This window comes from Leucopleurus acutus, assembly GCF_964270905.1.
Source record: "Leucopleurus acutus genome assembly, chromosome: 15".
In the NCBI taxonomy this organism is placed as follows: domain Eukaryota; kingdom Metazoa; phylum Chordata; class Mammalia; order Artiodactyla; family Delphinidae; genus Leucopleurus; species Leucopleurus acutus.
The window spans coordinates 291,860-308,438 of record NC_139157.1 but is presented as its reverse complement, the minus strand read 5'-3'; the positions used below and the strand labels follow the sequence as shown (position 1 = coordinate 308,438).

General features: G+C 44.8%; 1 protein-coding gene across 2 annotated transcripts; it reads right to left on the bottom strand.

The window, feature by feature from the left end:
• Nucleotides 1–2,240: 2,240 nt before the first annotated feature.
• Nucleotides 2,241–9,089, bottom strand: PDCD2 (programmed cell death 2). Of its 2 annotated transcripts, XM_082855375.1 has the most exons (6): nucleotides 8,775–9,089; nucleotides 7,973–8,215; nucleotides 7,477–7,608; nucleotides 5,421–5,524; nucleotides 4,096–4,209; nucleotides 2,241–2,835 (listed from the first exon to the last, which is right to left on the bottom strand). In XM_082855375.1, exons 1-6 carry the CDS (start codon nucleotides 9,055–9,057, stop codon nucleotides 2,677–2,679), a joined length of 1,035 nt encoding a protein of 344 aa, XP_082711501.1. In that variant the 5' UTR covers nucleotides 9,058–9,089; the 3' UTR covers nucleotides 2,241–2,676. The 2 variants fall into 2 exon arrangements, with proteins under 2 accessions (XP_082711501.1, XP_082711502.1); XM_082855376.1 differs by lacking the exon at nucleotides 7,477–7,608.
• Between the last annotated feature and the right edge of the window lie 7,490 nt (nucleotides 9,090–16,579).

The window sequence follows — 16,579 nt, the reverse complement described above, 5'->3', positions numbered from 1 at the left end:
CCCTTTTCTTGCATTTTCCAGTCATCAGTGATGTCAGTAATGTATGGATGAATCGGAAAGACATCAGTCCAGTATAATCTCCTTCTATTCAAGAAAGAATTGTTTCCCCACGTGTGAGTCTTCCTTTAGGTTCTTCAGTAAAGTTTCATAATTTTTTTCATATAGGGCTTTACATTACATAAAAGTTAATTCCTAAGTATTTTAGTTCATTATTAATGGCATTTTTCATAAGACTTTAAAATTATTGCTGATAGATTTATTTCCAGTCACTTTACTGAATTCTTGTTACTCCTTATGCACCAGTCCAGCAACACCACCCACCCAAATAACCATTATCCTTTTACAGTAATTACCTAAACACCAATATAGGTTAGTCTTCCATTTTAATAAATTGATGTTTTTATGTCTGCTTTATTCCTTAAGTTCCCCTGCCATCTCATTTAAGGAAATTTATAGGCTGTTTGGCTAGTAGTTTCTTACAGTCTGTCTTGCTATTTGCAAACTCAGGATGGTGCAGCCAGCATGTCCCTCTGTTCTCTGCATTTCCTACCGGTTGGTGACTGCATCTAAAGGCTTGATCCCTTTGTAAAGACTGTAAGTAGTGTTTGTTAGGGATTTAATGTCTGATTGGCGTCTTCTGATTGATCCACTAATTCATTAGTGGGTTGCAAAAGATAAAATTCTAATTATTTTTTTCATGATTTGTTAGAATACTTTTTTATATAGTTATATACTTCTTTCACATAGCAGGATAAGTTCTTGCTTCTTTCCCTTTAAAAGTTTTCAAGATAAAATACCTCATGAGTTCGTACTAATATATCCAATCCAGATTCAGACTACAGGGTTTTTATTTGATCAGTTCTATATTACGTATTTTACGCTGAGAACCCTTAATTTTTAAAGACACGTGGGATGATGAGTTAGTTAGAATAACAGAACACTACCACTAATATGAATATCAAAAGCACTGAAACATTTTTTCTTTGCTGTGATCTCTGAATTGTCAAAGGATGATGAGACCAGCATTCAGTGTATCAAAAAGGGACAGGTGACTGCACTGCTCTCTACGGTAGGGTGAGCTGCCTGGTCAGGCAGTATCTGGGCCAAGCAGAGGTTTGGGGGACAGCATGCATGGGTTGGCAGTAGTGATTGATGTCGTCCGCAGGAGCAGCTGCTGGGTGAGATGTGTCGGTCATTTCATGGTTGGCATGAAGGTTTTTAAATGTCTTGACATATCTAGAGGCAACTGAGTTGCTTTTTTTATTTATCTAAATTTTCTTATTTTTGTTTTAGTTATTTTCAACTAGTTGCTTTTTTTGGACATGGTTGCCAAGTCAGTGCTGGAAGTCTGTCTCCAAATGGAAATGCCCGGTGAACTTGCTGTCATCTCCAGACCTTGGCAGGGATACACACCTAAAGGATAGCTTGGTGGGTTACCAACATGCCTGCAAGAATGTCTACATAATCTGGGGATCTCTCCAAATAGACAGACCCTAAACAATTTGCTTAAGAAGTCCTTCGCAGTCAGGATGCTGTCCTACTGGGGCAAACTTCTGATTTATAGTTTGGGCTATGAAGGCCCCACTAGTCCAGTATTTTATGTATCTTTATATAAATTACACACATATCCACACACACGTGATATGGACTAAAAGGCCAGGATTTCCTGATAAAAAACTATAGTGAAATAGCCAAGTCAGTGATATTAGCAAGTGATATTACCTCCAAAAAGATGTGTTTATGGTGGCAGTGCATTTCAGGGTTAGCAGGGATGTTACCAGAACTAGCTGCTGGTCTTCACGCAGTGATCAACAGCAATGTCTCCAAGTTTGCCTTCGCAGCAGTGAAGCCTGCCCAGCACCAAGAGAATTGGGAATTATCACAAGTGTAAATCACCTGGGGCTGGAAGGAGGCTTAGCGTGGTTGGTGGCATTGATTCAGGAACCGCTTGTGTAAACAGAGGCATCGGAAACAATATCCCTCACTTGAAAGCTACCTCAGAGCCTTCCCTCAGGCTGACCCAGGGAAATCCCCGTGGCTGATTCCCTGTCCTTATTTGGGTTTACTTGCCATGTGGACAGTGCTGTGAGATGGGGAGATGGAGAGAGAAGACCTTTCAGCCTCTGGTCTATAAGCAGTGCCACTGGCTGACCAAAGTCAGTTTTGAAGTAGAGCTTCTCTTTGAACTCAGGAAGTCTCTTGGGGTTTTACCCAAATATTTTTCTCCTTGTTTTAACTTTGCAAATTTTAGGGGAGAAATGCTCTTGAGTGATGGTTTGACTTAATTAGGCACATAACCCATTTTTATTATAGAAAGAAATATACATATAAGTAAAAAGATCATGTCACTTAGTCCCACTGTTTAGTTAACCAGTTCACACCTAGTGCATTTCATTCCAGATATTTTTGGTGTATATACATGTGTATAAATATTTTTACAAAAATAGCATACTATGAATACCATCTACAATGGTACCTTGGCATCTTTATCTTACTTGATGTGCATATAAGTCTGTATCATTAAGACTGTGTAGCCTCCTGCTGGACAGATACACAACACCTAAAACAACATCTTTGTGTATCTCTGGTATAATTACTTCCTTAGGATAAAGTCCTAGAAATGGAATTGGAAGGTCTAAGAGATGATGAATATTTTGAGGCTTCACACAGTTGTCTTTAGGCAGTATCTGTTATATCTTGCTTCCAAACAAATTCCTCTGTGTAGCCAGTGCCCAGGCCACAGCTTTCAGCACAGGTGAAGACGGCCAGGACGCCCCAGTCGACACTCCTGCCCAGTCTGTCGGCCTTCAGGTAGTTGAGCAGATGAGGCATGACCTGGGAAAAGGATGGCACAGTCAGAGCGCTCCTTGGCGGTGATGAGCACAGTCTGCTTTCAACAGACCAGACCTTCCTGGGGATCCTGGTCTCTCCATCTCCACACTCCACAGCAAGATTAAAGACATTAATGGTGTTAACATACTTAACAATCTAAAAATACTTTGCAACTCTATGTTTCTTTAAAGTCCCTCTCTATTTGGTGTCTTTCTTTTTCGTTTAAGAAAGAAGTTCCTAAGTATAATAAGATCAGCTGATCTATTTGACCTGGCTGTTAACCTAATTATTTTTTTATTAATAATATGCCACAAAATAGGGATGAGGCTTCTCTTTGGGCAACTCTTATTTTGGGTTATTTACAACCTGAATAGCAGATGCTGTTACTATGACTCTGAAGAAACACTAACCTAGTAGAATACAAAAAGGAAATCTATTGATGTATTTGTATAGACTAGAAATGGGTCTTAGGAGTCAGTGGTCTCATGGGAAAGAGTAAGAGCCAGCACTGCCACTACTGTTATCAAATTGCTTTATACAACCACCGTCAGCTCATCTTGGGCGTCAGTCAGAGCTCTGGCAGTAAGAACCAATTAGTTTTGGATCAGTCCACAAAAATCCTTTTTTTATCCTAAGAAACAAATATCACTTTATAAGGTTAGTGAATCCACAATTCAGGAGCATTTCCGCCCAACCCAAACGGATTTTGATGCTAACAACTTCTTGTGGGGGGGGGGGGGGGTTACCTTAATGATTACATTAATTTGTTCTCCTAACAAATCTACAAACCAAGACTAAACAGAGTAAGCGTTCTGAAACACTCTCACAAAGGAGAGAGTCAAATATTGTAAAAAAGGTATATTATTTTAAATTATAAAGGTAACAATAGAGGCACTAAAATAATATTGACCCTAACCACACTGGGAAGTGGGCGATGGTCTAGATGGTGTGAGTGACTACATTTAAATCCTCACTACTGCAGAAGTCAGTCAACAGATGTCTAAAAAACTAGTAAACTGATAAATCTCAGAAAAAGCATGCTATTTAAAGATAGAAATAACTACCAGATAACCAGTAAAAGACAATTCCCTCCTTGTAACAAGCCCTAAGGTGGGGTAGGAAACTACTGATTTTCATTATAGGGAACCTTCCATAACACCATAGGGACCCATACACATATGTTACTTTGGCAAAGTTTTTTAATGCTTAAAATTATAAATCAGGGTAATTACATACTAAAATAGTACTTATTTAAGGTCATACCTGGAATTCAAATATTCTCTTGGCACCACAGGGGCAATCTGGAATATCCTTTTCTTGAGGGATATTTTCACCAGAGATCCAGATGGGGGCAATCCCTCTGCCGTATCTGAGAATCTAAAATCAATAAGGATCAGTTTAAATCACCAACATCTCATGTGATCTGAGGATCATCTACAGAAGCTTTGTACATACTCTTACGATTGATGAAACGCTCATCTGAAAACCACTTTACTGTCTGTCCCCCTGCGCCCCTCCACTGGGCACAATTAAGACCGTTCTCAGCGTCATCAAAGGCAGCGGTGCCCAACCTTTTTGGCACCAGGGACTGGTTTTGTCTCGTGAAAGACAATTTTTGCACGGACAGGGAGGGGGAAGGGGGTGGTTCTGGCGTGAATGCGAGCGATGGGGAGTGGCAGCTGAAGCTTCACGGTACCGGTCCTTGGCCCAGGGTTTGGGGCCCCTGATCAAAGGGACTGTTTCAGCTTATCTGATTCAGGATATCCAAATTATTTTTCTTAGATGTCAATATGGTTAGAATCTGAATCCTATGACTATTTTGTGAAGAGACTAACAATAATCCTATTTCCCCATCACCAGGTTGTCAATCTAACATGCAGCCCAGGGTCTGTGCTTACCTTCACACAGATATAAGGAAACTTAGTTAACAATTTTTAAAGGAACAAATACCAAGTGAGCCACAGTGTTTAAATAAAACAGAAGTAAATTTTGTTATAACAGCTTATATAACAAATGAGTGACCTTCCTCAATATTTCTTGTTCAAAGCATATGCGTTTCTAAAAACTACCTTCTCAGTATTTAGGACCTAGACCTACTCTTCCTATAAGCCCCTGGATGTTTATTTGCTCAGCGACTGGCTTATGGGAATTTAGCTGTCTTCTTTAGTGATTTATGTTTATGGTAAGGGAAGTTAAGGGGAATAAAGTTAATGGAAACAAAGAGGCAAAGGGAAGCATTTGCTGAATACTTACTGAGTCTACAATCTACCTTAATCCTCAAAACCACTCTTTTTTTTTCCCCCACACCGTAGATACAATTACATCAGAAGGTCAATATGTAATTCAAGAAGCCAGAATTCTTCATAACAGCAAAACCCATTATTCTTTTCACAAAACCACAGTGGTCTTTGTGCTAATGTTGCAGGTTGGTTTCTTAGTTCCCCAACCAGGGATCAAACCTGGGCCCCCAGCGATGGAAGTGCAGAGTCCTAACCACTGGACTGCCAGGGAATTCCCTACTCAGGGTTTATACCCCTAAACCACCACCTGAAAAGAACAGAAGGAGCTGTAAATGAATTCTATTTTACCTGTTCTGGTTCAGAGGATATTTTGGTTTTAAACTTCTGGAAAATTCTATCTTCCCTAGATTCATGTTTTGCCATGGAATCCAGTTCTTCCTCAGGTGTTTCACCTAAAAAATTATCAACATAACTATTATGCAACAGGAATAATCTCCATGTCTGGACAATAAACACATGCTGAGGGAAGCCAGTTTTAAACAACCAACTTAGTGTTAAATCAGACAGTGAAGGCCAGATGTTTCTACAGGCTTTCCTATTTTAATTCATTAATGTTTGTGCTTTAAGACCATCTGACTTTGCAGGTACTCCATGAAGCATTATTACTATGCCGGCTCCTAGTAAGAGCTTCTCTTTAAAACTCCAAATTAAAAGAACAGACCCCAAGTCCCAGTCTGAGGACTGCTGTGCCCAGCACACAAAAGGGCACCCAAAAAATATGAGCCCTGCTTATCACTAGTGTCCTTCACCCATCTGGACTCTTACTTCCAATCTCTTCATGTTTCATCTCTCCTTTCCCTTACACTCATTCAGTCATCACATGCCCTAACCCTACCAGCTCACTCCTTCACACTCACCTCTGGAATCTCAGCTACCTGAAACACCGCCATCCCCAACAGGATCGAGTCTTTGTAACTCAGAAGATATTTCTCATACCCTGAATGTGAACTGTAAGCCAGTAAGCTGACATTCTAATCCAAAATTTAATTTAGATTCTGAAATCTACATTTTGGCTCAAGTTTTGGAGTAAGACGTGAGCTCAAACTTCAGTTCTAGAACTTAACAACTTTAGTCAGTTATACGACCAAGCAAGTTATACCCAGAACCTCAAATTCCTCACTGCAAAATGGGGCAGAGTTTCTAACATATTGTTCTGATGTCAAGACTTTAGTAAGATCATGCACAAAAGGCCCGTGGTACAGAGTAAGTGTTGGATCAGTTTTGGCTACGGCTAGTCTCAGCACAGGCACTGCGCCAGAGTATGATAACCTTGAGGTAACTGATGAAATCAAGTATCTGAAACTTGCCAGATTAAAGGGCCCCCTGCTGCCCACCAAACACTGCTAGGCACTCTCATGTCCACCATCTCAATCAGAGAAACAAATCCTGGAGCCAGATAAACTTTCCAAGTTTCCAGCATCCTGTGCAGCCCCACCCAACTGACCACCTGGATACTTCCTCTGACATGTTTACAGGAACCAGAACGTTCCTGTATATGCCAAGGAGGGAAGTACAGAAAGGATATCTTCAAATGAGGCAATATTTGAAAAGTATAGGTTGCAGCCTCCCAAGTGAGTTGCCTTTTCCTATCAGTGCTTCTCTTCTTGGCATCTTGAGCCCTTCCTTTCAAGCATTATATTTAATCACTTAATGAAAGAGTTTTTTTATTCTTTTTTTTTTTTTACATTTCTATTGCTTATTACTTTATTGGCCCCATGTCTGAGGGAGCAGAGACAGTGTGGATCAATGGCATGCACTGTCCAGTTTAGATACAGCATGGTTTCATTTCACTGGACACTCAATACAGGGAGTTCTCTCTCACCTGTTATTGGAAATTTTCTATCAGACTCCTTCATCAGTGAATTCTTCCCCAAAGCACACTCTCTAACACTACTACCCACCAACAAACATAGCATCCCTCTCCCTAGGTGCTTTTAAACATCTGGCACTGAATCTTCTCATATGTTAGTTAAAAAGAAAAACGTTTTTTGTCTTAGCAATGATCTAAGACGGGTGTCTCCAAACTGGTTCTCTAATCCCTAGGTCTCCATGGCAGGCCGTCAGTGTCCCCTGAAATGGGTGACAACATGTCCCTTGAGGCTGGAATGTGGTGACACTTGACCCTCTACTTTCTCTCTGCTTCAACTAGATTCACTATTCTTTCCCCCACCTTTTTCCTTTTTTTTCTTATACATATATCCCCTTTTATAGATTTCCTTCCTATTTAGTTCAGCACAGAGCACTGAGTGGAGTTCCCTATGCTATACAGTAGGTTCTCATTAGTTATCTATTTTATACATAGTAGTGTATATTTAATGAATGAGTTTTGAAACTGATTCCTTACCCATGCTACCTATAATCTCTGATTCATCATCTTTTCCCACAACTTCAGGCATAATCTCATCTTCTGTTTCTATTACAATTTCAAATTCTGGAAAAAGGAAGCTGTGGTCTGGAACTGTACTGTCCAAATCACCTGAAACAAAGTAAGGTAACTAGCATCATTAGTAATCATTTAGTTTGGAAGGTCAAATAATTTCCTATATCTGAAGTGTATTCCACGTCATAACAGTTTTCCCTAGTAATTAACATATGTAGCTCCAGCATTTTAGATTATGGCTCATAAATTAAATGACTATGCTAAAGCTAGGCTGGGACGTGAGTGGGCAAGACCTCACAGTTCCTTCTTCATAAAGGTGTTTATGTCACTGGTTAACCAAAGCTTTGAAAAGTATTACACCTTTTGTAATGGTAATGTTTATCCTCAAAATGAAAGATTTGGCCTGACAGACACTATGAAACTGAGCTGAGATTTAGAAATAAAAACAGAATTGACTGACCTTCTTGTGTACAAGCCTGCTTATGTCCCAATCTCCAGTCCAGAGTCTGATGCTCCTTGCTGCAGTAATGTGCCTTGTGACATCGGGAGCATGTTTTGGGGCCTAAACAGCCACAAACTCTGCAGAGATGAGCACCGGACTCGAGCTGGAGGCACACGGATTCTCCTGTCTCCAGCGGGGGATCCTCAGAAGGTGGCTCATAGGCATAGAAGTCATTTCTCCTAGGCAACTGATTTCTAAAAACTAAGGAGAGAGAAGGAGAAACGTTACACATGTTTTAAATAAAACAACATAGCAATTCAAATATTTGAGCCTTCACTCCACACAGGACTGAAAAGACAGTCATTTTTTAAAAAGAAAAATAGAAAGTTTTTGCTTTCAAAAAGCTTATTTGCTGGAAAGGAAGAAAAAATAAGAGTGAAAACGAGAAACTTTTTAAAGTCCATACAACTAAGTAGGCTCTTTGAGCTTGTTCAAATTAGTAACAAAAGTAACATTAAGTCAGACTACATACATATGAGCAACGTGTTGGAACCCAGGTTTCCGAAAAATTACAGGTTCTATTATCTGAACACCTACTACCGACTGATTAACAAAAAGCTGGGGTCGAAGAAGGCGCGAGCCCTTGTAACTCACCCCCACCCCCGGAAACGCTCGCGGGGTACAGGGGAGAGGCCCGCGGCGGGGTCGCAGAGGAGGCTGCACGGTCCCTGGGCCCTGACCGCGAGCAAGGCAGCGCACGCGCGACCGGGGCCGCAGGCCGCTCACCGCGCACGCGCTACCCGGGCCCCGGGCCCCTCACCGCGTAGGCCGGCGCAGCACGGTGGCGTTCGGCAGCAGAAAAGGAAGAGACCGCGGTGGAAGGCGTCGGCGCGGCCCGGAAGCGGTGCGTACAGCTGCAGCAGGAAGGCCAGTGGGCGGCCGCACAGCGCGCAGGCCAGCCCCGCGGGCCCCGGCAGCCCGGCTGCACCGAGCCACGCCGGCCGGCCGCCCACCTTACTGGGGAACTGCTCGCTGCGCAGCCGCCACGCCGGCGCCGCCTCCACAAAACCCAGCTCAGCCAGCCCGACGCTCCCGGATGCCATAGGCGCAGGAATTAGGCCCCTCGAACTGCCGCCCCGCCGCCGACAGCGGAAGTCGCCGCGGAAGCGCGGAGGACGGCCGGCCAGAAGCAATTGGACGGCAGTGGAGAGGGGGCGGGGCCATGGGGAGGCCTGGCGTGGGCCGGCTTCGTTGTCCCTGACTTACGATTGGTTGCTGGGGCAGGGGCGCGAAGCCGCTTGAGTCCCCGGGGGTCACGTGGAGGTCTTGGAGGGCGTTTAGGTGAGCTAAGTGCAGCGGAGCGCGGGCTCTCTGACTTCCTGACGGCCTGGGCACGTCCTGCAGACGCTGTTGAACGCTCTGGGTCTGGGAGCACATATCCGCTCACCTAGGGGCGGATGACCCCAGTCGCCTCCTGAGGCCTGGAGGCGGGGCTGTAGGGTGGCGGGGGGAGGCAGGGTGGAGATGCTGAAAGATTCAGAAATGTCACTGGCCCAGTTGGTCCAGGAAAGGGACGGAGGGTGGCGTGAAGGGTGCAGTTAGGGAGAGGGTTTAGGATGGTGGGGAAGGGATAAGCTTAGGGGTTAGGGCCTAGAGTTAAGGGTTAGGAGTTAGGTTTGGGTTTAGGGATTGGGCCAAGGGCTAAGAGTTGGGGGTTAGTGTTGTAAAAATTAATAAGCAGAAACCTCAATTAAATAGGACGGGGAGACCAGAACGGAGAGCTCTCATGCGTTACCGCAATTGCGGAGCCCCACAGTGAGAAGAAAGACTCTCATTTCCTGGCCTCAGGAAAGGACTGAGCCAGGACTCAAGGACTCAGCCAATAAAAAGTTGTGTACTGTTTGCTATAGCCCGTCCAGGGTCCTCTTCCTTTCTGCAGAGGTGTTTCCTTCCCTTGACTCATGGGGATGCTCATGTGCCTTGCTGTGGTTGCAGACCTCCAAGTTGTGATTTTCTCCCGATCCTGAGAATAAACCCATATTTGCTGGAGAAATATCTGGCTGTCTGTTTGTTTCAGGTCAACACCAGGAAAACTAACTCAGGAAATGACCTAATCTCCCTTACATACCATCTTCAGTTAAAAAACAAAAGGTGTTGGGAGAGGGGGGAAGCCAGTTAAAGGAGGTCATCAGGCAGTGCATAGTAAACAAGGGTATGTTTGTTATGTAGATTTAAGTCCAGGCCTTCTCCATAGGTAAAAGTTTCTTGAGCTTCAGTTACCCTTTTCCTGGTACAGAGAGGGAGACACCCTTTCAAATGGAGATTTACCTCATAAATTCCCCTCACAGAGGGAAACACTACTTGGTTTTCTGAGCTCTTGTGTGCTTTTTTTAACCCTAACTGTAACCCTAACCCTACCCTAACCCTAACCCTAACCCTAACCCCACGGTGCTCAGGGTCTAGGACAGGTAGAGGGAGAATTTAAAAGGTAGAAGGCAGAGCGTTATGTTGGGGTGGGTTCAACATCCACCCCAGTAAATCAGAAGCAGGAGGTTAACATATCCTGGGGGGAGAGAGACCCTGTGGACAGAGGTCCTGGGGGTGCACTGATCATAACCCCCTGAGGTCATATGTGCCTGTCTGACAGGAGGTCCTATATGTGGGCCACCTGTGCGTGAGGGGGTCGAAGTTGGGTTTGGACACAGAGTTGATGAAATGTGCTGGTACCTCCCTTTGTGGAAATGTTTTCGAATCACAGGGAAGCTGAGAGTCTTCTGGATGTTCTCTTTGTCAAGAAAAATAAATAAGATATAGGAACTTGATGGACACATCCCTAGTGACTGATGATATCCCATCTGCAAATAGACAATGTAACTTTCTCATTTGTTGGCTGCACTGAGAATATGAGAATTCAGAGACAGAAAAAACTTGAAATGTCCCTTGGGGCAGCTGAACGTCGTGGAGAGGTAATTCTCAATCCCAACCGAAACCACCTTCCCTGCCACCCGCTGCACCGGCTCCTGGGACTAGTCTCTGAGCTCCCCTACAGCCCAGCCCCTCCTGTCTCCCTGCAGAGAGGTTTGTGTCTGGGCTCACACTGACTTCCTCTCACTGTCTCTTGCACAGTAATACACGGCTGTGTCCTCGGTGGTCACAGAACTCAGCTGCAGGGAGAACTGGTTCTTGGACGTGTCAGCAGTGATGGAGATTCGGCCTTGGAAAGCAGGTTGTAGCTTGTACTCCCTGTCCAGTACCCCATCCACTCCAACCCTTCCCCAGGGCGTGGGCAGATCCAATTCCAGTAGTAACTGCTGGTTACAGAGCCCCCAGAGACGGCACAGGTGAGGGACAGGGTCTGTGAGGGCTTCACCAGTCCTGGGCCAGACTCTGCAGTGTCAGATCAGACAGGACACCTGAGAACAAGGAGAATCAATCAGTCCCTCTTAGCCACCTGAAGCCACAATCATCCCCATAGACCGGCCCTGAACCTGAGACACTCACCTTGGGGATCCGTCACCAGGCAGAGGAAAAGACCCCACAGCTGCATCTCCTAGACCAGAGCTCTGCCTCCCCCAGAGACCACAGCCGTGCCTGAGGAGAGAGCTTTGAGCTCCCGCTACGCAAGGGTTAGGGTTAGGGTTAGGGTATGGGTACAGGAAAGGGTACGGGTTAGGGTACGGGTTAGGGTATGGGTTAATGTTAGTGTACGGGTTAGGATTACGGTACGGTTTAGGGTAAGGCTTAGGGTAAGGGTTAGGGTTACAGTTAGGGTTAGGGTTAGGGAACGGGTACGGTTCATGGTACAGGTTAGGGTACGACAATGGGTTAGGGTTAGAGTACATGTTAGGGTATGGGTTAGTGTTAGTGTACGGGTTAGAATTCGGGTACGGCTTAGGGGAAGGCTTAGGGTAAGGGTTAGGGTTAGGGTTAGGGAACGGGTACGGTTTAGGATACAGGTTAGGGTACGACAACAGGTTAGGATTAGGGTACGTGTTAGTGTTAGTGTATGGGTTAGGACTAGGGTACGGTTTAGGGTGAGGCTTAGGGTAAGGGTTAGGGTTAGTGTTAGGGCTAGGGTTAGGATTAGGGTTAGGGAATGGATACGGTTTATGGTACAGGTTAGGGCAAGACAGCGCGTTAGGGTTAGGGAACCTGTTAGGGTTAGGGTTAGGGTTAGGGTTAGGGTAAAGCACAGGGTAAGGGTTAGGGTTAGGGTTAAAGAACGGGTATGGTTTCGGGAACAGGTGAGAGTACGACAATGGCTTAGGGTTAGGGAATGTGTTAGGGTAAGGGTTAGTGTTAGTGTACGGTTTAGGATTAGAGTATGGTTTAGGGTACAGGTTAGGGTAAGACAACGGGTTAGGTTTAGGGTATGTGTTAGGGTACGGGTCAGTGTTAGTGTACGTGTTAGGATTAGGGTATGGGTTAGTGTAAGTCTTAGGGTAAGGGTTAGAGTTAGGATTAGGGATAGGGTTAGGGTTAGGGAACCGGTATGGTTTAGGGTACACGTTAGTGTATGACAACGGGTTAGGGTTAGGGTACGTGTTAGGGTATGGGTTAGTGTTAGTGTACGGGTTACGATTAGGGTACGGGTTAGGGTAAGGCTTAGGGTAAGGGTTAGGGTTAGGGAACGGGAATGGTTTAGGATACAGGTTAGGGTGTGAAAATGGTTTAGGGTTAGGGTACGAGTTAGTGTTCGGGTTAGGATTAGGGTACGGGGTAGGGTAAGGTTTAGGGTAAGCATTAGGGTAAGGGTTAGGATTAGGGTTAGTGTCAGGGAACGGGTACGATTTAGGGTGTAGGTTGCAGTAGACAACTGGTTAGGGTTAGGCTATGTGTTAGGGTACGGGTTAGTGTTAGTGTATGGGTTAGGTTAAGGCTTTGGGTAAGTGTTAGGGTTAGGGTTAGGGATCGGGTGCGGTATAGGTTACAGGTTAGGGTATGACAACGTGTTCTATTTAGGGCACATGTTCGGGTACGGATTACTGTTAGTGTATGGGTTAGGAATAGGGTACGGGTTAGCGTAAGGCTTAGGGTAAGTGTTAGGGTTAGGGTTTTTGTTAGGGTTAGGGTTAGGGAACGGGTACGGTTTAGGATACAGGGTAGGGTACGAAAACTGGTTAGGGTTAGGGTTCGTGTTAGGGTTAGGGTTAGTGTTCGGGTTAGAATTAGGAAACGGGTTAGTGTAAGGCTTAGGATAAGGGTTAGGGTAAGGGTTAGGGTTAGGGTTAGGTTTAGGGAATGGGTACGGTTTAGGATACAGGTTAGTGAACCACAACGGGTTATGGTTAGGGCACGTGTTAGGGTATGGGTTACTGTTAGCGTACGGGTTAGGATTAGGGGACGGGTTATGTTAAGGCATATGGTAAGGGATAGGGTTAGGGTTAGGGTTAGGGTTAGTGTTTGGGAACGGGTCCAGTTTAGGGTACAGGTTAGGGTACAACAACGGGTTAGGTTTAGTGTGCGTGTTAGGGTACAGGTTAGTTTTAGTGTAGGGGTTAAGATTAGGGTATGGCTTAGGGTTAGGCGTAGGGTAAGGGTTATGGTTATGGTTAGGGTTAGGATTTGGGTTAGCGTTAGGGAACGGGTTAGGATTCCGGTACGGTTTAGGGTAAGGCTTATGGTAAGTGTTAGGGTTAGTGTTAGGATTAGGGAATGGGTCAAGTTTAGGGTACAGGTTAGAGTATGACAATGAGTTAGAGTTAGGGTACGTGTTAGGGTACGGGTTAGTGTTAGTGTACGGGTTAGGATTAAGGTACGGGTTAGGGTAAGGCTTAGTGTAAGGCTTATGGTTATGGTTGTTGTTAGGGTTAGGGTTACAGAACGGCTATAGATTAGGGTACAGGTTAGGGTACGACAATGGGTTAGGATTAGGGTACGGTTTAGTGTAAGGCTTAGGGTAAGGGTTAGGGTTAGGTTTAGGTTTAGGGTTTGGGATACGGAACGGGTACGGTTTAGGGTACAGCTTAGGGTTCGACAAAAGTTTAGTGTTAGGGTACGTGTTACAGTATGGGTTAGTGTTAGTGTACGGGTAACGATTATGGAACGGGTTAGGGTAAGGCCTAGGGTAAGGGTTAGGGTTAGGGTTAGGGTTAGGGAACGGGGACGGTTTAGGGTACTGGTAAGGGTACGACAATGGGTTAGGCTTAGGGTACGTGTTAGGGTACGGGTTAGTGTTAGTGTACAGGTTAGGATTAGCGTACGTGTTGGGGCAAGGCTTCGGGTAAGGGTTACGATTAGGGTTAGGGTTACGGTTAGTGAACGGGTAAAGCTTAGGTTACAGGTTAGGGTATAACAACGGGTTAGGGTTAGGGTACGTGTTAGGGTAAGGGTAAGTGTTAGTGTACAGGTTAGGATTAGGGTACGGGTTAGAGTAAGGCGTATGGTAAGGGTTAGGGTTAGGATTAGGGTTAGGGAACGGGGACGGTGTAGGGTGTAGGTTAGTGTATGACAATGCTCTAGGGTTAGCATACGTGTTAGGGTACGGGTTAGTGTTAGGGTACGGGTTAGGATTAGGGTACAGGTTAGGTTAAGGCTTCGGGTAAGGGTTGCCGTTACGGTTAGGGTTAGGGAACGGGTACGGCTTAGGGTACAGGTTAGGGAACTTCAACACTCTAGGGTTAGTGTACGTATTATGGTATGGGTTATTGTTAGTGTACGGTTTAGGATTAAGGTACAGGTTAGGGTAAGGATTTGGGTAAGGTTTACGGTTACAGTTTGTGTTAGGGTTAGAGTTAGGGAACGGGTACGGTTTAGGGTACAAGTTAGTGTACGACAACACTGTAGCATTACTGTACGTGTTAGGGTATGGCTTAGTGTTAGTGTATGAGTTAGGATTAAGGTACGGGTTAGGGTAAGGCTTCGGGTAAGGGATTTGGATACAGTTAAGATTAGGGTTAGGGTTAGGTTTAGGGAACCTGTACGGTTTTGGGTATAGGTTAGTGTATGACAATGCTCTAGGGTTAGCATATGTGTTAGGTGACAGGTTAGTGTTAGTGTACAGGTTAGGATTAATGTACGGGTTAGTGTAAGGCTTCGGGTAAGGTTACGGTTACGGTTAAGGTTAGGGTTAGTGTTAGGGAACGGGTATGGTTAAGGATACAGGTTAGTGTACGACAACACTCTAGGGTTAGTGTACGTGTTAGGGTACAAGTTAGTGTTAGTGTACGGGTTAGGATTAAGGTACGGGTTAGGGTAAGGCTTCTGGTAAGGGTTCCGGTTACTGTTAGATTTAGGGTGAGGGTAAGGTAATGGGTATGATTTAGGGTACAGGTTAGGGTATGACCATGCTCTAGGGTTAGGGTACGTGTTATGGTACGGGTTAGTGTTAGTGTACAGGTTAGGATTAAGGTACGGGTTAGGGTAAGGCTGCGAGTAAGGGTTACAGTTATGGTTATGGTTAGGGTTATGGTTAGGGAACCTGTACAGTTTCGGGTACAGGTTAGGGTATGACAACGCTCTAGGGTTAGCATACGTGTTAGGTGATGGGTTAGTGTATGGGTTAGGATTAATTTAGGGGTAGGGTAAGGCTTCGGGTAAGGATTATGCTTACGGTTAGGGTTAGGGAACAGGTATGGTTTAGGGTACAGGTTAGTGTACGACAATGCTCTAGGGTAGCGTATGTGCTAGGGTATGGGTTAATGTTAGTGTACTGGTTAGGACTAAGGTACGGGTTACGGAAAGGCTTCAAGTAAGTGTTATGGTTACGGTTAGGGTTAGGGTTAGTGTTACGGAACGGGTACGGTTTAGGGTACAGGTTAGTGTACGACAACACTCTAGGGTTAGCGTATGTGTTAGGGTATGAGTTAGTGTTAGTGTACGGGTTAGGATTAAGGTACGGGTTAGGATAAGGCTCTTGGTAAGGGTTACAGTTAGGGTTAGGATTAGGGTTAGGGAACGGGTATGATTTAGGGTACAGGTTAGGTTACGTCAATGCTCTAGGGTTCGGGTGTATGTTAGGGTATGGGTTATTGACAGCGTACAGGTTAGGATTAAGGTACGGGTTAGGGTTAGGCTTCGGGTAAGTGTTATGGTAACAGTTAGAGTTAGGGTTAGGGTTAGGGAACGGGTACGGTTTAGGGTACAGGTGAGTGTATGACAATGCTCTAGGGTTAGCGTACGTTTTAGGGTATGGTTTAGTGTTAGTGTACGGGTTAGGATTAAGGTATGGGTTAAGGTAAGGCTTCAGGTAAGGGATATGGTTACGGTTAAAATTAGGGTTAGGTTTAGGGAACAGGTACATTTTAGGATATAGGTTAGGATACGACAATGCTCTAGGGTTACCGTATGTTTTAGGGTATGGGTTAGCATTAGTGTACATTTTAGGATTAAGGTACTGGTTAGGGTAAGTCTTCAGGTAAATGTTACGGTTATGGTTAGGGTTAGGGAACGGGTATGATTTAGGGTACAGGTTAGTTTACGACAACACTCTAGGGTTAGCGTACGTGTTAGGGTACGAGTTAGTGTCAGGGTATGGTTTAGGATTCAGTTACAGATTAGGGTAAGGCTTCGGGTAAGGGTTACAGTTACGGTTAAGGTTAGGGTTAGTGTTAGGGAATGGGTACAGTTTAGGGTACAGGTTAGGGTAGGACAATGCTCTAGGGTTAGCGTACATGTTAGGGTAAG

Bases quoted from the DNA above. Each gene is read 5' to 3' on its own strand.
- PDCD2 (XM_082855375.1), bottom strand. From the start codon at position 9,057: ATGGCATCCGGGAGCGTCGGGCTGGCTGAGCTGGGTTTTGTGGAGGCG. The intron at 5,525-7,476 runs GTAAGGAATCAG...ATAATTTTTTAG, and splicing joins AGAGATTATAGGTAGCATGG to GTGAAACACCTGAGGAAGAA. The intron at 2,836-4,095 runs GTATGACCTTAA...TCCTTTTCCCAG, and splicing joins AGAGAATATTTGAATTCCAG to GTCATGCCTCATCTGCTCAA.